This window comes from Gossypium hirsutum, chromosome D12, assembly GCF_007990345.1.
Source record: "Gossypium hirsutum isolate 1008001.06 chromosome D12, Gossypium_hirsutum_v2.1, whole genome shotgun sequence".
Taxonomy (NCBI): Eukaryota; Viridiplantae; Streptophyta; class Magnoliopsida; order Malvales; family Malvaceae; genus Gossypium; species Gossypium hirsutum.
This window is the reverse complement of record NC_053448.1, coordinates 213,673-232,673: the sequence shown is the minus strand read 5'-3', so window position 1 is coordinate 232,673 and position 19,001 is coordinate 213,673. Positions and strand designations below refer to the sequence as shown.

The following is a 19,001-nucleotide window of genomic DNA, read 5'->3' as shown; positions in this document are numbered from 1 at the left end:
GATTAATAAAGTGATTATATAGTTATTTTTATATATTGCTCAATATCATTCTGGTTAACCAAACAAGTAATACTATTATTCATACTTATTATTAATCTATTCCATTTCTATAAAATAATTTTTCATTATTAATTAATTATTTCTTTTTTATTCTGTTCAAACATATTTTAGTGAACCAAACATTTATCGGGCATGAGTCACGATATGGTAAGATCAAGCTGGGGTCTTAGCTCCCACAGGCCCTCTAGAGTGATGACGTGGCAAGATCAAGCTGGGATGTTAGCTCTCATGGGCCCTGTTCCTCTCCCATTCTTCCTTCTAACTTCTAAATTCACAATGAGTTGTTTTTCTTCTTTCCTTTCCCTAAATAAATAAAAACAATTTTAAAGAAGTTTCTCTGTTCTTTTCCTTGTACTAAACAAGGAGATAAGCCTGTTAAAGAGAGAAAAAGAGGAAAATATGGTTCAATAAACTCAGTCCATTAACAAACAGGTGAGTTGGCTTCTGTCTTAGCTTTCTTTGCCCTATTATTATTTTTAAACATTTTAAATTTAGCTTGGTTTTTACTTTTTGCGTATGCTGTTTTCTATTTGCTCTGGAAGTTCTTTCAAATTTTGCGAAATAAATTTCTGTGGAAACTGAGATGGATGAAAATGGGAAATCCCAAAACGCAAAAAAAAGTGTTCAAACGTGTTCCTTACACAACACGCGTTTTTAATTATATAAAGAACATAAGAAATCTAACTTCTAAGTGGTTTGTTTGTTTTTAAATTGGAATTTTCTAATAATTTTGATAGTTTTATTTGATATTATATTTGTATGGCTGCTGCTTGTACTGTTTTCGGTTAGCAACTTAATTTTGCTATTTTCACTGGTTAATTTAGTCCCTTTTTTGACTTATTTCTTACTGGGGTTTTGTCGATGGATGAGCCTTTGATTGTTCCTTATGGTTTCTTATTTGCAGTGAGATTATCTTCAGAGGTGTTTCAAGTTTATAAGCGCAATTCTCTTAAAAGGATTTGATTGTTCCTATTTTAGCAAATTTAAAAATTATGACATCAACTCACACAAATTCTCACACTGAAGCTGCCAAAATGGAACAAGTTATCACTGAATTCTTCTATAAGAGTCTTCTAATAATACTTGAATCGAGGTCTTCTTATGTATCATCACGTAATTATAGTGGTGAACAAACTGTGTCATCTCCATCTTCATCCTCATCATCTTCATCTAGTGTGAGACCAAGAGATAAATGGTTCAATTTAGCTCTTAGGGAGTGCCCTTCAGCGCTAGAAAATCTTGACCTTTGTCGACGGAGTAATTTTGAGCCGGTTGTTGTCGATGTTATATTGGAGCAGAAACCACTTGATTGGGGACCTGCAAGCTTTTCCCCCACAAGTGATCTTGTTAGGAATTTGTCATCTAAAAATAAGAATTCATATTTCTGGAATTCTGATCAACAAGATGAATCAGGCAGTGAGATGAAATGTGAAAAAATCATAGAAAGATGGTTCGTGCAGCATGAAAGTAGAAAGGGTAGGGATTGTAATTCAGGGAATAGAAGGTCAAGTTGTAATAACTTGAGCGCATTATATAAGAAATTGATATTGATGTTGAGGTCCTTATACGTGACTGTCAGGCTTTTACCTGCATACAACATTTTTCGTGATCTGAATTCATCTGGTCTAATTTGTTCCTTTAAGCTTGTTCCTAGGGTATCTTCTTTTGTTGAACCCTTGACTCGTAAAGAAGAGGTAGATATGCAGAGATTTTGGTTTACCCCTGTGGACACTTCTTGCGGAAGGCTTTGCCTTTCAGTTTTGTACCATTCATCAATCTCAGATATGAGCTCTGAATCATCAACCCCTATGTCTCCTCAATTTATACCAGATTATGTTGGAAGCCCATTGGCAGACCCCCTGAGGAGATTTCCTTCTCTTCCTGTATCACATGGCTCTCCATCATCTTTACCATTCTCAAGAAGACATAGTTGGAGTTATGACCATTACAAGGCCTCACCACCTCTGGTTTCTTTCTCACCATCACCAACGCATTCAGAATCAAATGCTTTGGTTTCTAACCCAAGCTCCCTTGGTTTGCCACCTATGAGCTTACCTCCTCATCCTCCTGAAACATCACTAGCTCATAAGAGGAATACAAACTTTGATGAGTATTGTCCTTCCCCCAATTTCTCTGCTTCCCCTTCCCCCTCTCCCTCACCATCACTCCCCATCTACATTCCTAGGACTCATTTGTCAAAAGCTCTTTTACGCTCTGAAAGTGCTCCTGTTAACATAGCGGCTCCCAAGCTTGCTAATACCCCTGCATTGTCTGGTAAGCAGAATTTGCCACCGTGTCCTCCCCTTAAAATTACAAGAGCTGGTACTTCTAGGACTGATAATATTAGGGTTCCTGCTGAAACTGATGCTACTATTGAGAAGGTATTCATATACACATCATTTGTATGTTGTGAGTTCTAGTATCTTGTTTTGCAACTTGGAATTTATTCATCTTTTGTCTCTTGTAGATATTTTCTTTCGGGAAAGAAGACTGCTGGAAATACTCTGGAGTGAAAGCTTTTTCCAACAGCTCACCACGAATTTCATGTTCTAGAAGTTCCAGTAGGTCTTTACAAGATGATTTTGACTACTCTGAGTTTCCTTGTCCATTTGATGTGGAGGATGGTGAAATGATGGACCCTGGTAGCAGGTAATCTGCAGAATTCATCATGTAAATTGTTTCTTTTTCTTTTTTTTCTAAATTAATCCTTTTGCATCATTGTGGTTTATTCCACTGCATACAATTAATTTACTATTTCTACTTATAACTACCTGATGTTATTTTTATCCTGATTTCTTGAGGATTTTACATCTTAGTAATTATTGTTAACATGAATTGAGACTGTGGCATCAATTTTCTGTATCATTGGTTTGGGACTTGATTTGGTTGTTTTAACCGGCCTTGGGGTAATTTTTCTAAGTTGCTGTTTCCTACTGCTCAAAATGGTATCAACTTACCAAAAGCCATCATTTGTATGCTAAGAGTAGTAAATCTCCCTTTTGTGTGTGTGAACGAGTTTTGATCTCTGAAGATGTAAAGTTAGCATCACAATTGATGAACCTTCTAGGAAACTGCATAATCGTTCTTCAGCAAAGAGATTTGGCATTATAAATTTCAATATTGTGTTGATAGGAACCCAAGTATTGGAGTATCTGGTTTAGGAATTGTGATATATTATCTATGGAGAGTTACCAACTAACTTTGCTTTCTAGTTTTGAGAAAGACAACCTGGCTTGCAATATAAATTTCTATATCTAGTCCAAGTAGTAGTTCTAGAGGATTATCTGTTTGAGGAATTGGGATAAGTATCTCTCTATCGTCTACAGAGAGATACCATGTAAAATTTTCTTTCTTTTGAGAAGGAAGACGAGGTGGTTATTGTAAATTTCAATCTGTAGTTCAGGTAGTAGCCGCAGTGGAATATCTGGTTCAGGAATCGGTATAGGTACCTGTTTATCATCTATGGGGAGTTACCATATAATTCTTTCTAGTTTTTAGAAAGACAGCCTGACTTGTTAACTTTAAGAAGTTTGTTTTGGCCAAACGGTTAATAGAATGAAGTTCAATTGAATAGACATGCTGAAGTTTCTAGTGCTAGTTATGTTTAGCCGAAAGCTGTGCAAATGTAATGTGAAACCAGTATTGGTTTATAACTCATTAAATTTAACCATATATATATCTAGGAAAGTGGGAGTGCGTCTTTAGGTCACAAGGTTGGATTGGAGGCGAATTTCTGTATGACTCAGCCTTTCTGTTGAGGAAACCCCTAACAATAGCTCCCTTATTCTCATTGTTAGTTGGTGAATACATTAAATTAATTTAAATATAGATGATTAATTGGAGGTCCCCCAAAAAATGATCTGTGATTAAGAATGACATGTTATATTGACTGGAGGATATGAAGGCTAGTTTGTCATCGTTAAAAGACAGGAATCATTTAGGTTAACCTTTTTAGGGTACCATAATTGGGCTAGTTTATGTTGTGGTCAAATGTGGGGACTATAATGTCTTGGTTTGGTACCCAGCAATTCAAAATCAGGTTTGGTTCATTAATATGGTCTTCTATCAGGGACAGTAGTGAATTAGATGTCTGTTACCATGAGTGGACCAGTTGACAAGTTACAAAAGTTTTAAAGCTAGCTAGATTGGGACATTTTCTTTCTACAACTGGTAGTTCCCTCAAGAAAATCATTTAACTGAAGTTAGTCTTTAATCGAAAAGAGTTAATGTTCATCTCCAAAGCCACAATCAGTCATTTTTAAGATTTCCCAAATTGGAGAAAACAACATATATCCTTTATCATGGTCATCTATGAATACTTTCATCTTAATTGGCCTATATGGATTTTAACTGAAACTGGCTAGATCTTCCCGTTTTACCTCTGCTACTGTTTAATATTTTTTGTATTATTGGGTAAACTGAATTTGCCTTTTGGCATGCTATGTAGACCTAAGTCTTACGTTAGAATAGGAAATCCATCTGATCCAAATGAAGCAGGGTTGTTTATGAATAGAAAATCCCAGGATGCTGCTGTTGGTGCTCTTGTCCGATTGCTGAAAAATTCCCCTCCTCTTCGCCAAAACGTCTCCCTTAATTTTTCAGAAGCCTCAAGACCGGAAATCTTGAGCAACAGCATCCCAAAGCAAAGTCAGATCTTGGAAGCTGTGACTGTTGAATATGCTGCTGCTCCGAATATAGCATCTTTTAGGCTTGTTGCATCAAAGACAACAACCGATGCATTAGAGGAACTTCGGGGTTACAAAGTGATGAAAAACTTGTTGCTTAGTGAAGGGGGTAAGGCTTACACATCTAATGTTGCCTCTGCAGCTGAACATTCCAGTACCAGCAAAGGTACATGAGAATTATCGATTCTGAACTACTATATTGGTATATATTGCTCAAATGTACAGCTTTAGGTTTCAGAGATTACTACATGTTATACAGCTGAAGCCATTATCCCCTTTTCTGTAGATAGAAGTATACTATAAGTTTTTGGATAAGAATCATGCTGCAATAGAAGGGTTATCTGTTGGCCTGGAAAACTTTGTAAAAAGCACCTTTTTCTCTATTCTACACAAGTGTATATAACTTATTGTTTTATGGGGAACGCATACAACCCCCCCCCCCTCTCTATATATATCTATATATTTATGTACACTATAGTAAATCATATATCTCTATGCTTAGCTTATTTGAATTCCAGGTCCAATGTGTCTAGTCACTGCTCTGCTCTGAGATTGGAAGTACAATTGCCTGATCATCAGAATTTTAATAGAAATTATGCGATTAAGAAATCTTTGTCTGAAGTTTTATTTCTTTTAGTTATTTATTTGAGTAGACTATAGAATATTTATGTCTTTTTTTTTTTAATTCAATTACATTAACTGTGTGATAGAAAGATGGCATGACAATTTTAAATTAACATAATAATAAATTTAATTCCTAACATTTACACATTGTGTTAATTTAGTCCTGATTTTAGAAAAATAACTTTCAGCTTTTCTATGTATGTATTTTAATTTGATTTTGATTCTAAAAAATTATAAAAATATTTATTTATCTTCTTCATTTCTCTCTTTTATTCTCCTTTCTTCTTACTCATCTAAACCCAACTAGAAGTGAATCAATTAGCTCAAGAATTTACCATTGAACAAGACCACGATATTCAAGAATAAGTTTCATTTGAGATTTCTTTTCTTTTCTTTTTTCTTAATTGAAAAAAGAACATAGGAGAGAAATTCAACTAATTTGGGAAGGAAACTTGTGAACTGAAGTTTTTTTTTTCCAAACTTTTAACTTTTATTTCATTTAAAAAAAATTCAAAAAAAGTCAAGAAGTTTGTAAGATTTAAAAAAAAAAATCTTATTTATGTTTGAATTCTTTTTTCTATTGATGCATGTAATATTCAATTGGTTGAAGAAGAGAAGACAACAACCGAATCTTTATAAAAACCTAAATTTGTACAGAAATACTTGTTACTTAGAAGCAAAAGAAAATACGTTATTTATCTAACAATCAAGTATCTAATTATAGTCTACTAAGACACCAACGCATCTAAACCAAAATCCCATTTCACATACTTCGTTGGCTCATTTTTTTTTTACTTTTTATTTTACAATTAACAATAAAAGGAAGGAAAAAGAAAAACGAATGCAATTATGGCCAACAAATGGACGTCTTTGCCCTACATGCAACTATTGCCCATTCCTATGCCCCTTTTGACTACGTTTGAATCCCTCTGCCTTTATGGAGAAGACTTTTAACGTCATTCATCGCCGGCTGTAGCTTCCGCTGGAGAATGTTTATCCATTTCCTATCCCCATTAATAACTTGGCTTCTCCCTTTTCGGCCATTAACAAAGCTCTGCCTTTTAGCTGTTAATCACTATTAATCCAGACTACTTCAAACTCAACTGGACTTAATAATATCTTTTATCTTAAGTTTAATTTCTGATGTGCAGGATCTATAGTATGGCAAGCACAGAGCATACTCTTAAACTCTCGAGAGATTTTCTTTTAAAAATATTCCATATCCAGGCAGGAAGAGATCAGAGAGATTTAGAAAGACATGGTTTTATAAACACACTAGTATTTTATTTCTGGTAGTGGTTTCTTATTTTACAACCGGGGTTCTTCATCCTTATATAGGAATGAAAAGTTATACGAGCAGATAGGAGGGAATCTACTTTTTTAAACATACTGATTACAAACATGACTTAAAGGAAATGAAAGTAAAGGACATACTGATTACAAACATGACTTAAAGGAAAGTAAAGGACATGACTCAGCATTTAAGCAGATAGAAGAGAACCTGCTTTTACCTACATGACTCAGATTCTAACTCGGTAGTGTCATAATCAATGTCTATGTCAGATGTAATGTTGAGCTTTATTATTTTCCTTTTCTTTTCTTCACGTGCCCTGTAACACTTGAGTTCCAGCTGTTCAATTCGTGTTTCTAGGTCATCTGGTGGTATCACATCATTGTCGGTAAAAGGGGCTTTTGCTTTTGAACTTTGGCTTGATCCTTTTGTTTCATGTATATCCTTCCAGGCAGATTTCTCTTGAGAATCTTAAAGATCTTGAATCACTTGGCTGCAATGCATCGGATAATCTTGGGACCAATCTTTTGGATCTGGTATGTGTGTCCAATATTCTTCAAGGGTTTGTTTCAACTGGTTTTGGTAGGGTGCCGGTGGATTTCTTTGAACATCCTATGGTGCTTGTGAATTCATCAATACAAGCATCCATTGAATTGACATTACTCTTGCTTACAGTCTTAGTTCAGTCTCCATCCTTTTACAAATTAAGGTAGAATATCCCATGTCATCTCTTGCAATTACTGCACCACCAAGGCCATTAAATCCTTCCTCCTTTGACTATCGCAAATGCAGCTTTCCATCTCATCCTTCTGCCAACTTTATTTTCCCCTCCTACACAGTTATTTTCATTTTGACAAAAAAAAATTGCGCTTTGATTCTAGATTATACTTTAGACGACTGAAAGCTCATCTTTCTTATTATCCAAACGACATATAGTAACATAATTTTTAGACTGATTTGAATGTGAATCAAGAAAATGCATCTTCAGTTTTAGTTGATATCGGATCAAATTAGGTAAAACTTGAAAGTATACCTTGAATATTCAAGACTTATCTAAGTTCATTGGTGATATGCTTATTATTCTACTAGTTTTATGAGAAAATTGATTATAATGGAAATGATATTTTAGTTGTAACACCCAAAAATGCCCAATGTTGTAATTATCATCATTTCCGAGATAGGACAAATTAATTTTTTTAGTACAAACGTCATACTAAATGTCATTTAATTATTATTAATTATGAAATGGAGAAGACATCAAAACTGATTGGTATTTCAAATATGCAATATGATCTATGAACTAAATTATAGGAGAAAGAAAATTTACATGTCAATTGAAAACAAAGATGAAATAATAATTTTCAATGGGAAGGGATCGGTATATTAACCATGGCCTTAGGAGGTAATTAAACCCAACCTTAATCACTCTTAAATATGGTGAAAGTGATTGGAAATTATAATTTTGAATTAATAAAATTAAATTATTAAGGAACCTAATCTATGGTAAGGTAGTTTTGACATTAGGGGCTCGGGTGTGACGGACATGTGATGGGTGTGGGTAGTGCCTTTGTGAGTGGTGTTCGCAACCTCCTCGACACTCAAGATGTAACATCCCAAACCCAACCTAATGAACCGGATCCAGATTTCGGGTATTACCACACCAAAACAGACGTAAGCTTACCCTATTTATACAAATTACAACAGACTATAGCTTACTCAATTACAAACTTCAAAGTAAAATACATAAGTACATACAATCAAGTGATTACAAGTATAATGCATGGTGATTAAATTACAAAAAAATTCTAGCTTGAAATCCTAATCTATCATAGATATTCTTGGGGTGCGGATTTCTACGCATTAGCTCATACTTTGAACATGTTGTCCAACTCGCTCTGCATGCATAATAAATCAATACGCCACTCCTGGCCTCGTTCCTCCAGACACAGTCTCACATTCATCCTAAAAGATAGGAAACATCTGTATAAGTTCATAAGAACTTAGTGAGAAATAGTCATTTATACCTTAGTTGTTGAATGCATAGACAGGCAAATAATCCATCAGCACCAGCTTCTCTTCTTTAAACTTTATCTATCTATCATCATGAGCATCATGCCATTTATGAACATGATCTTTCCTTCTATCCATGATAACATGGCATGTATCCTTTATCAGAGTTCCATCAATGAATTTATCCTATCGGACTTCCTTTTTAACTCATCATAATGATGGTTCCTTAGCCCATATTCTTCGTCAGTCAACGTTTAAAGTTACTCATCATACCTGATCATTCTTCAACCCCCTTTTTCTCTTACTATTTACAAAAATATGCCCTACTTCGAATTATCATATGTAGTCTTTACTCAAATTCGTTCATTAAACTCATTTGGTTCTTACTTTGTATTCATCAGACAACACGTTCTACTCTTACTAATCTTGATTTTAAAAGAATTTAGGTGGAATAAGCTATGCCATTTCATACGGAGCCCTCCACAAAAGAAGCTCATTAAGAATATCTCACCAAGAGTTCAACATGGTCCGCAGGCATTTCCTTCATAGTTCGCCATGAGTACCATTCCTTTAGTATTCGCCATGAGTACGATTCCTTTAGAGCTTTCTACATAGGTGTTTCATTTAGATGGTTGCCACAAGGGCCTAAAGAGCATAAGAACTTTTATAGCCCTACTACCAGTAAACATTATTTTGTCTAAAATGAGAACATTTTGTTATAGACCACTTCCATTTTGAATATTGAGCTAATTTTTTTAAGTCCAACAAAAATACAATAAGCATGCATTTTAAATTTGGTGCCAAATTCCATTTTTTTTATAAAATTCACGAATTGCAAAATATGGAAAAAAAACTCCTTAAAATTAGGATACGAGGACATTTTGAAAAATTTGCGTTTAATATTGTTTCAATCCCATAGTGTCCAAACTTGGTGGTGCGGACATGTGGACTGCATAAGTTCTTAACTTGGTGATCTAAGGGCCAGGTTGTGTACAAAAAACAAGAGGGACTAACGAGTGGAGGGACAAAGAGAGATGAGGGACGAATCAAAACAAAAAAGGGTTGAATCTTAGTGGATTGTGGCAGCAAGGCCACTCTACCACTTACAATATCCCGTCGTGTATTTAAGTCATTTGAAAAGGATTCTACCCTTTTCTGGGTGGAAATTATGCTTCAAAGAGGTGCTTGCGACTTGTCCACTGTTGTCACTACACCTACGACATGTGCACTTGGGGGCTAAAGGCCTCTACTGCGGATTGACAATTGGGAGGGGGTGTGTGCGTTGCTTGTAGTCTAGGTTCTGGCTTAAAGGCGTTCAATCATAATCGAAACACGTAGCTTCGCGCCACTGGCTTTTGAAAAATATGCAGCAACCAATTACATGAATTAATAGTTTCTCTCGTACTAGGTTAAATTACTATTGGGAAGTGGCCATTAGTAGGGTAAAACTAATTTGTCTCACGACAGTCTAAACCCATCTCACGCTCCCTATTAGTGAGTGAAAAATCCAACACTTGGTGAATTATACTTAATAATGATCGGAAAGGCCATCAAAAAGCAATGCCACTATGAACACTTGATTGCCACAAGCCATTTATCACTATGGTAAATTTTCTAACACCTCGAGCTTCAAAATCTGAAGGATAAAAGGATTGACATGCCAGGCTTTTAAGGTTTGTATTCTTACTAGAAATTAGAACCAAACGAGCTTTTACTCTTTTGTTCCACATGAGATTTTTGTTCTTTTTGAGCTCATCCTAGGGAACCTACATTATCTTTTAATAGATGTGTCGCCCCAGTCAAACTCCCTAACTGATAATGTTTTTCACCTAGATCAATCGACAAGCCGGCCTTGGATCCAAAAAGTGGGGTTGTGCCCCGCCTCTGATTCACCAAATAGGTAAAATAATGTAAAAAAGTAATGGTATTTCTGTAACACCCCCAACCTGTATCCCTCGCCAGAACCAAGTTATAGAGCATTACCGGAGTTTTTAGATCAAACAAACAGAAATCTCAAACATTTTATATTATCAAAACAAGTCATCAAAGCATCATTTTAATCCAAATTATAAACTCTCCAAAATTAAACTTATAACTTCATTTACAATCAAACCACAAAATAAATAATATTTAGACACTCTAGGTACATACTGACACAAAGAAATAAACATCACCATATTTGAGTTCGGGATTGTTGTTGGATGCTGAATTAGCGGTCAAACTTAAGTACTTAACCTGCGGACGGAAAACAAAACAGTACGCTGAGTAAAAACTGAGTGGTATTTCTATAATCCGAATATTTTAAAATAAAATAATAAAATATGTATAATAAAATGTTAAGCACAATTGAACATTTAAAATCACACAATACTCATTTTTCATCATTTGCTAAATATAATAGTTTTCCATAATTTATTCACGTATCATTTAAACAATGGCACTATCCATTCCACATTCAATTTATGAATATATAACTCGTGTATTCCATGTATTTACAACATATTTCACATTCTATATTCAGTTTACTATCTCATATTCTTAGCCCAAAGTAGATTTTATAAAACACACCGGATATACGGAACAAATACAGAGGTGCATTATTATGCACAAATGAACAAAGAGCACTAAAGTGTTATACAAAGAGCACAGATGTGCTAAACGGAGAGCACTGACATGCTAGTAATCAGAGAACACCAACGTGCTAATAATCAGAGAGCACTGACGTGCTAATAATCAGAGAGCGCACTAAAGTTCCTTAATGGCATGCCACTAATATCCCTGTAGTTCTAAACTCCGTCTACTTGGGCATTAAAACTGAATTTTATACATATAAAAAATAATCCAATTACCATATTTGCACAATTTCACATTTACACATATATATTCATAATATATATACTCCAATTCAATTCAACCAATATAATTTCATCACATACCAAAACAATCCATTTCAATTGTAAAACACAATAATTCTCACCTCAATCACTTACCATAACATTTAACTAAAATATAACAATTAATAATTAGATTCGGATTATAGAAATACAAATCAGGAATTCCAAGCTATTCCTCGTCGACTATATTTTTCCCCTTTTTAGTCGAGAATTCTGGTACGACGCTAGCTACGAAATTAAAAAAATTTAAAACCATCAATACAACACCATTCAATCTCACATTAAATATTTCAATTTTTACTCAATATTTTCCTAAATTTCAATTTAGTCCCTGAACCGAGACTAAATTTTATTCTCAAAACTAATTTCATATTTTCATTCCATTCCCAATTTAAACTAATTTAACTCTCTAATTTCACCATAAATCCCCAATTTTGAAAATCTCTCAATTTAGTCCCTATTAATTCAAAACTTATGTTTTATTTTACAAATCAATCATTTACTAACTCCTAACTTGAAATTCAATAAATTTAATCCCTAATTCATCAATTAATTCAATATAACTCATGTCTAAAAATCTACTATCTTTCAAAATTTCAACATAAATCATGACATATTTTGTTCTTGAACTCCAAAAACTCAAAGAAAAAGGACTAAATTGGCTTACCAATCAAACCTTGAACCTTAAAATCCCAAATTTTCTTTCTTTCCTTCCATTTTTTTTCTTTTTCTTTCCTTTCTCCCCTGTTTTCGTTTTGCTTCTCTATTTTCGTTTCAATTTTAATTTTGTTTCCTTTCTTTTATTTGTTTATATAATAATATATTATAATATAATATAATATAATTACTTATTTATTAAGTTAATATAATATAATATAATATTTATATTTTATTAAAAATATCTTTGATATTTCTCTTATAAACCGCCTCAACTTTAGAAAAAAGGTGTAATTCCCTCTTTAATCTTTTTACTTTTTCTTTAATCTATAATTCAACTTTCACCCTATATGCAATTTAATCCTTATACCTAATTACTTTTAATTCAAGCAAATTCATTTAATCGAAACCTAATTAACTACACAACTAGCTTCGTAAATATTTATTAAAAATATTTAACGAGTCCGATTTACGGGAATGGCATCCCAGGAATTCACTTTTTTTTAATTTGATCCTTTTTAATTAATTAATCATCCAAACGTTAAAATTTTTTAACGAAACTTTAATACCACTTTCATGACACTCCGTAAATATTTATAAAAATATTTACGGCTTGGTTTATAGAACACCTCATTTTCTAAAACCACTTAACTGAATAAATCTTCATAAAACACTAATTACTAATTCAAAAAAAAATCTTTCTAAAATCATATTTGACCCATAAATATTAAATAATAATATTTACGAACTTACTTGCCAGGTTTGGTGGCCTCAAACCACTATTTCTAACATCATTGAAAATCGACTGTTACAATTTCAATTTCTCCTGATAGCTCCCACTTATCCTACACCTCTCAATTCATTTCACAAATGATATAGACAACAAACCAAGATCGTATTCAAGTTGTTTGACACGAGGAAGACACAAATCTGACCTAGAAGAAGAAACAAATACAATTAGCAAACAATAAAAATTGAAACAAAAATAAAGAGGAAAGGGGAAGATATTGCAAAAATCTGACTAAGAAAATGGTTTTACAGTTACAACAAAAGTTTAAATTTTTTTCAAAATCAAGCTGGTTTGTGATATTTTTACCAATAAATTTTAACTAAAAATTACATGTTCTTTGTGTGGGACAAAATCAAGTAGATCCTGGCTTTCAACCGAACGAACTTCTTCGCTATCCTCATTCCACGAATTGTGCTAAAGTGTGAGCCCGAGCATCACAAACCAAATCACAGAAAACAAACAAATTTATTACTTTAGTGGGAAAGTAATTTCTCTCAATGGAAACTAACAAATATTGTAATTTCAAAAAATTAGAATTTATTCTTAGATAATAAATTCTCAATACTTTATCATAGAATAACGATGACTCAATAATTATGAAGAGTGTTATTTAGGTCAATCGGTGTAATCTATTTATAGGGAGAAGTACAAGAATCCTAGTTAAGCAAGCAACTGATAAATAATATTTATTTAATAGAAAACAAACTCCTACTCTAACTAAGAGAAAGGGTAGGTGACACATCATAGTAAATATTATTAGGGTTGCTGCCTCTCCCTTCTTTATAAGGGCAATTTGGGTCTTTCATGTATTGGGTCCAATTATATGTGTTTATTGGACTTTTGACCTAACACTTTATTACAAATTCATAATGACTAATTAATTTAATTTCATTTTCAAACTTTAATTATTTAATTATAATTAATTAAATAATAATTAAAAAAACCTTAAATTAATTCTCAAGTCTTTTTCATTCATTTTTGTTCTTTCTATCCATTTGGTTCTACACATAATTCATTTCTCGTTTCAACGAGCTAGAAGAAGAAGTAATGGTTATCATGAGATAAAATAGGATCATATTGAGAAAACAAATTTATCCCAAAGAGATTAAGGATATCCTATGAGGGTAACACACTTATGACAAAGTCATTGGACGAGCACTAGTCGAGTAGCTTTCGTAATGTATGTTATTAGGGGGAGCTCAATCACGATACTATAGTGGAATGACTTCATGACTAAATGAGTTTATAATTAATAAGCGAAAAGTTGGAACTTAATTATAAATCATTTGAGCCATAATCATATATGTCTAATTGGTCCCTCTGCTAGCTCATTGAAACCAAAAATGAATTGCATGTTGAACCAAATGAACATAAATTGGTATAAATGATAAAGTTAAAGAAATAAGTTACATTTGGAAATGAATGTGGTTTCTCACTAAGTATGAAAATGGCTTGAGAATTAATTTAAGTGTTTTTAATTATTAATTAATTAATTCGAAGTTCGAAAATGAAATTAAATTTATCGGTCATTGTGAATACATTGATTGTAGAAATTAAATGTATTTTCTTATAGATTCTTTTACGATAAAGTTGTCATGATTTTAACGGAATTAGAATCGGGTTGAGAAAATTATTTAATTAAAATTAATTTGATAAATAATATCTATTTTGAGAAATAGAAAAATATGTACTGAGTTGGATTAAATTATAAAGTGTTAGGTCAAAAGTTCAAGAAGCACATATAATTGGACCCAATATAAGAGAGGCTTGAATCCCCATCATAATACGTATTAGGGGAGGCACACCCTATTAGCCCCTCCTTCCTAGTTCAACTAGGAGATTTGTTTTTTATATTAAATATGCATTAAATGCATTCTACTAATTCAACTAGGGTTTCATTTCCTCTCCCAATAAATAGATGACATCGGTAGGGCTAAAAACAACAAGAAGTTATGCACAACTTTTGAGATATTGTTATTCTGCAAGAAAATAGTGAGAATTTATTTCTAAGTATAAATTCTATATTTCAAGAGTAACAATTCTACCAGTTTTTATGAAAGAGAGATTTACTTTTCTATTGAAAGTAAGAAAATTATTTATAATTCTATGTTTGATCCGTAATTGTTCGAGCCCACACTCGAAGCAATTCGTGGTACGAGAATAGTGGAGAAGACCGTTTGGTTGAAAGTAGGGAATGTCTAGGATTCGTCTCGCTCAAATCACATGTATTATTTTAGGAAAAAAATTGTTGCTATAAATATCACAAACCAGCTCGGCTTTCAATACCCAACATACCAACTTTAGGTTCTTTATCTATTTGAACTCAGGCTTTCACTTACATCAAAGAATACGAGTTAAACATACATAGTTCATCATCCACTCAGGATTAAGGTATGTTACACTATGAATTTCACAAGTGAATAAATCCATAAACAGATCTAGGATCTATTCTACTTGGGTTTTGTCCGATGTACTTTTAGTCCAGTTAGACACATTTATGTCTCTATCTTCTGGGAGTCATCTACTCCGCTGCTCAAGACAAAGCATCTCCTTAATAGACTTGAAAGAGGACATATTAGTCTTTCAATCGGTTTGCTCATTTCTGATTAGATTAAGTTAATGTTTAGATTATCTACTAACGTTTAGATTAAGTTAATGTTTAGATTTTCCTAATTTTTCTCATGACTTTCAAAAGAATGGTGATATAAATTTGAAAAGCTAGTATTCAAGATTGAATACGTAGAATATGAGATATTATATGATGTTTTCATGAGGAGTAAATAGGCATTGTGCTCTTTTTTCCTTAACCAAGGTTTTGTTCCATTGGGTTTTCCTAGTAAAGGTTTTTAACGAGGCAACTTATAATAGAAAATTGTGTACTTTTTTTCATTCATTAGGTTTTTATCCCATAGGGTTTTTCCTAATAAGATTTTAGCGAAGCACATTATCTACCAATAGACATCCAATGTGGAGCATTATGAATATTTTATTAAGTGGATGTCCATCAAGATGAAGATAAGTTTTGATGTACTTTAAGTTTTAATAGTCATTAGAATTAGATCTCTACTTCACTTCTTATGCCCATAAATAGAGATTTTGGAGAAGTTTTGTAAGTATTCCGATTGATCAATAAAATACAGTTTCTCTTTTGCTCTCCTATTTTCTTTGTTCTTTATTTTCTGTCTTTTATTTTATAACAATTTTTATATTTTAATAATTTTGAAATTTTAAAAATGATTTTTTATTTTTTTATATTTTAAAGAGTTTTTAGTTTTTTCAATTTTTTGAATTTTTTAAAAGATTATAATTTTTTATGTTTTAAAGTTTTTTTTAAAAATTTTTTATGTAGTTTAAAAATGATCATATTAATAAAAAATATAAATATTGAGGGTTAATTATTTTGTCATTTTTAACTGCTACGTAAATACGGAAAAATTAGACGAGAGACCAAAACTTTTGAATAATAAAAGTATAAATATTTAATATCTCAGAATTAAAATAAATAAATTAAAATTTATATTTCAAAACAGTACATAGATATTGGGATATCTAAACCAAAATGAAAATAAAGATAAATGTTGGGATAAAACGGTAAAAGCAAAATATACTGAAGCTCAGGCTAAGAGGCCCAAAACCAAGACACAAAATAAATAAAGCCGTGACGAACGAACATCTCTCCCCCATTTTCCACAGTTTAGTTTTTGCAGCCACAACACAGCCAAAGAAAGAAGAAAATGGCGTCGAATGCGGCGGTTCCATTCTGGCGTGCAGCCGGCATGACTTATATAACCTACTCGAACATATGCGCCAACCTCGTTAGGAACTGCTTAAAGGAACCTTACAAGACTGAAGCCCTTAGTCGTGAGAAAGTTCATTTCTCCATCTCCAAGTGGACGGATGGAAAGCCTGAAAAGCCTAGTATGTTTCTCTTTTCCTTCTTTATATGTTAGATCTAGGGTCTCTTCCCTGTCATTTCTGATTCATTTTATGTAATTTCGTTGCTGTTTTAACTTATTATATATATTTGAAATCTTTTTTATGTTGCTCGTCTGATTACTAATTCTTTTAGCTAAAACAGCACAAAATTGGAATTAAATTGAAACCCTAAATATTTTAAATTTGGATCTGTTTGGTTGATACTTTCTCTGATTTCTTCTTCAAATCGTGCCCTTTTGAACCAATGCAATGAAGGACGGTGTTTGCTATGTTTTGTTTGGTTAGGTTTTTGCATCGTATTCATTCGTTCTTTGCATCTGCCAGATATGGTCGCTAATCTTTAGCCGTTCAGCTAGTATGTTGAAGACGTTCTACCTTCCTAATTCTTTGTTTTCTGGAGTGCTTTCCCTGATTGAAAGTAACTCTTGTAGTTGACTTCGGCTTAAAATTCTTTAGGATAATGCTTGATGACTCAAAGCTCGTATCCAGCTGGTTTACATGACATAGCTAGCTGAAGCATGTTGATCAGACCTAATTACATCAACTATGTTTTGCTTGCATGAATCCTTATGGAGTTTGATCAGTCACTTGTGCCATCCGCTTCTAGTTTGATGCATTGGCCTACAGTTTTAAGTCTATAATGAGCAAGCCTATTTAGTATCCTTTACGTTATCTATTGGGATTAAATGGAGGGTATTATTTATTGAGTTTTTTTTTTTTTTTGTTGGTGAGAAAGAAAACCTCTGCAAATTATGCTTGATAGAAATGGTGAGATATTGAACTAGCTAGCTTCTATTGCTTAATATTAGATAAATAAAATAACTGGTGAAGTGATCTAGAAGCTTAAACCTTTTGTGGATGCTTATTGGTTTGGAATTCCCTTTAGTATAGGATGTTTAAAGTTATGAACTTTATGTTGGTTTGAATCCTGCATCATTTGTGTAACTCCTGCAAACTAAAACACACTTTCACGCTATTTGCTGTATGAGCCTGCATGATTTGCTCGGTTTCTGTATACTAACTTTTGCCCGTTGTGTTACTTTTCATTGATAGACATTATTTTTATCAGTGTAATTGCAAAAATGTGAAGAAAAAAGTTCTGGTTTGATCAAACGACTTCTATCTCGTAGTATTTAACTACACCTTCACTTGTCTTGAATCATGACATATGTGAAATATGTGATTATATGCTGACATATGATTGAAAAGATGTGTAGAATACTTCCGTTATCAGGTGAAATTTGTCTGCGACATACAGGGATACAAGTGTCATTTATTGTTTTCACACTCTTTGGTCATTCCTTCTATATTTTTTTTTATCCATTTACAGAATAACGTTTCGTTGATATCATTATTTTCCATTAATGAAATGTATTCTGATGACATCTTGTTGGTTTAATATCAGCTCTCCGCTCAGACTCACCTGAAGAATGAGATGCAAGTTTGGTCATGGAAGCTTCGAAACTGGAAGGATTTTATTTTATTTTTAGTAATTTCTGTTATGTCTGAAACATAAGAACAGATTTCAGGCTGAGATGATGTTGCACATCCTAATAATAATGTACTTTGTGACTTGACTGCCGTTGACCCTTCACGGGATGTTCATGGGTTATCAAGTATTCTTGTCAAAGTATTTTAAGCTGCACCTTTCAAACAAAACATAGTCTCGTTTTAGTGGTTTGATTATTCGTATGATTTCCTTGAATTTTGGTGGAAATGCATGCCCAAGTTGCTGTGTCTGATTAACAATTTGAGCCATCTAATAGGGGTCGCCGAAATTAGCATGTTATCTATACCTGTAGTTTAAAAGATTCCGAATGTCGTTTTATTTTCCTGACATTTGGGTTTCGCAATCTAAAAAAGTCGTGGCAAGCTATCGTTGAAGCTACCTCCACCCATGTCTAATCACTAATGACTGTGTGAAAATGGCACTTATACTAAGGATGTATTTTTTATTGCTTTTTAGATGAACTTTTACAAGCAAAAGTGTTTTTTTTTGAAAAGTAATAAAGAGCAGACATCATTTCAGAAAAAAATTTTACTTAAAAAAAGTA

At 32.9% G+C, this 19,001-nt stretch overlaps 2 protein-coding genes across 5 annotated transcripts; both read left to right on the top strand.

The window, feature by feature from the left end:
• Positions 1-280: 280 nt before the first annotated feature.
• LOC107930841 (autophagy-related protein 13b) lies at positions 281-5,217 on the top strand. Of its 4 annotated transcripts, none has more exons than XM_041108088.1 (4): positions 281-492; positions 965-2,441; positions 2,528-2,709; positions 4,584-5,217. In XM_041108088.1, exons 2-4 carry the CDS (start codon positions 1,053-1,055, stop codon positions 4,615-4,617), a joined length of 1,605 nt encoding a protein of 534 aa, XP_040964022.1. In that variant the 5' UTR covers positions 281-492; positions 965-1,052; the 3' UTR covers positions 4,618-5,217. The 4 variants fall into 4 exon arrangements, with proteins under 4 accessions (XP_040964022.1, XP_040964023.1, XP_040964021.1 ...); XM_041108089.1 differs by having other exon boundaries at positions 282-492; positions 4,558-5,217; XM_041108087.1 differs by having other exon boundaries at positions 287-492; positions 4,574-5,217.
• An 11,341-nt stretch (positions 5,218-16,558) lies between these two features.
• On the top strand, positions 16,559-18,606 carry LOC107930848 (ATP synthase subunit epsilon, mitochondrial). The gene is made up of 2 exons (XM_016862594.2): positions 16,559-16,929; positions 18,353-18,606. Exons 1-2 carry the CDS (start codon positions 16,746-16,748, stop codon positions 18,379-18,381), a joined length of 213 nt encoding a protein of 70 aa, XP_016718083.1. The 5' UTR covers positions 16,559-16,745; the 3' UTR covers positions 18,382-18,606.
• The last annotated feature ends 395 nt before the right edge of the window (positions 18,607-19,001 follow it).

Coding starts and splice junctions, on each gene's coding strand:
- LOC107930841 (XM_041108090.1), top strand. CDS start 1,053: ATGACATCAACTCACACAAATTCTCACACTGAAGCTGCCAAAATGGAA. Junction 2,442..2,527: donor CTGATGCTACTATTGAGAAG/GTATTCATATAC, acceptor TGTCTCTTGTAG/ATATTTTCTTTCGGGAAAGA. Junction 2,710..4,507: donor ATGATGGACCCTGGTAGCAG/GTAATCTGCAGA, acceptor CATGCTATGTAG/ACCTAAGTCTTACGTTAGAA.
- LOC107930848 (XM_016862594.2), top strand. CDS start 16,746: ATGGCGTCGAATGCGGCGGTTCCATTCTGGCGTGCAGCCGGCATGACT. Junction 16,930..18,352: donor TGGAAAGCCTGAAAAGCCTA/GTATGTTTCTCT, acceptor GTTTAATATCAG/CTCTCCGCTCAGACTCACCT.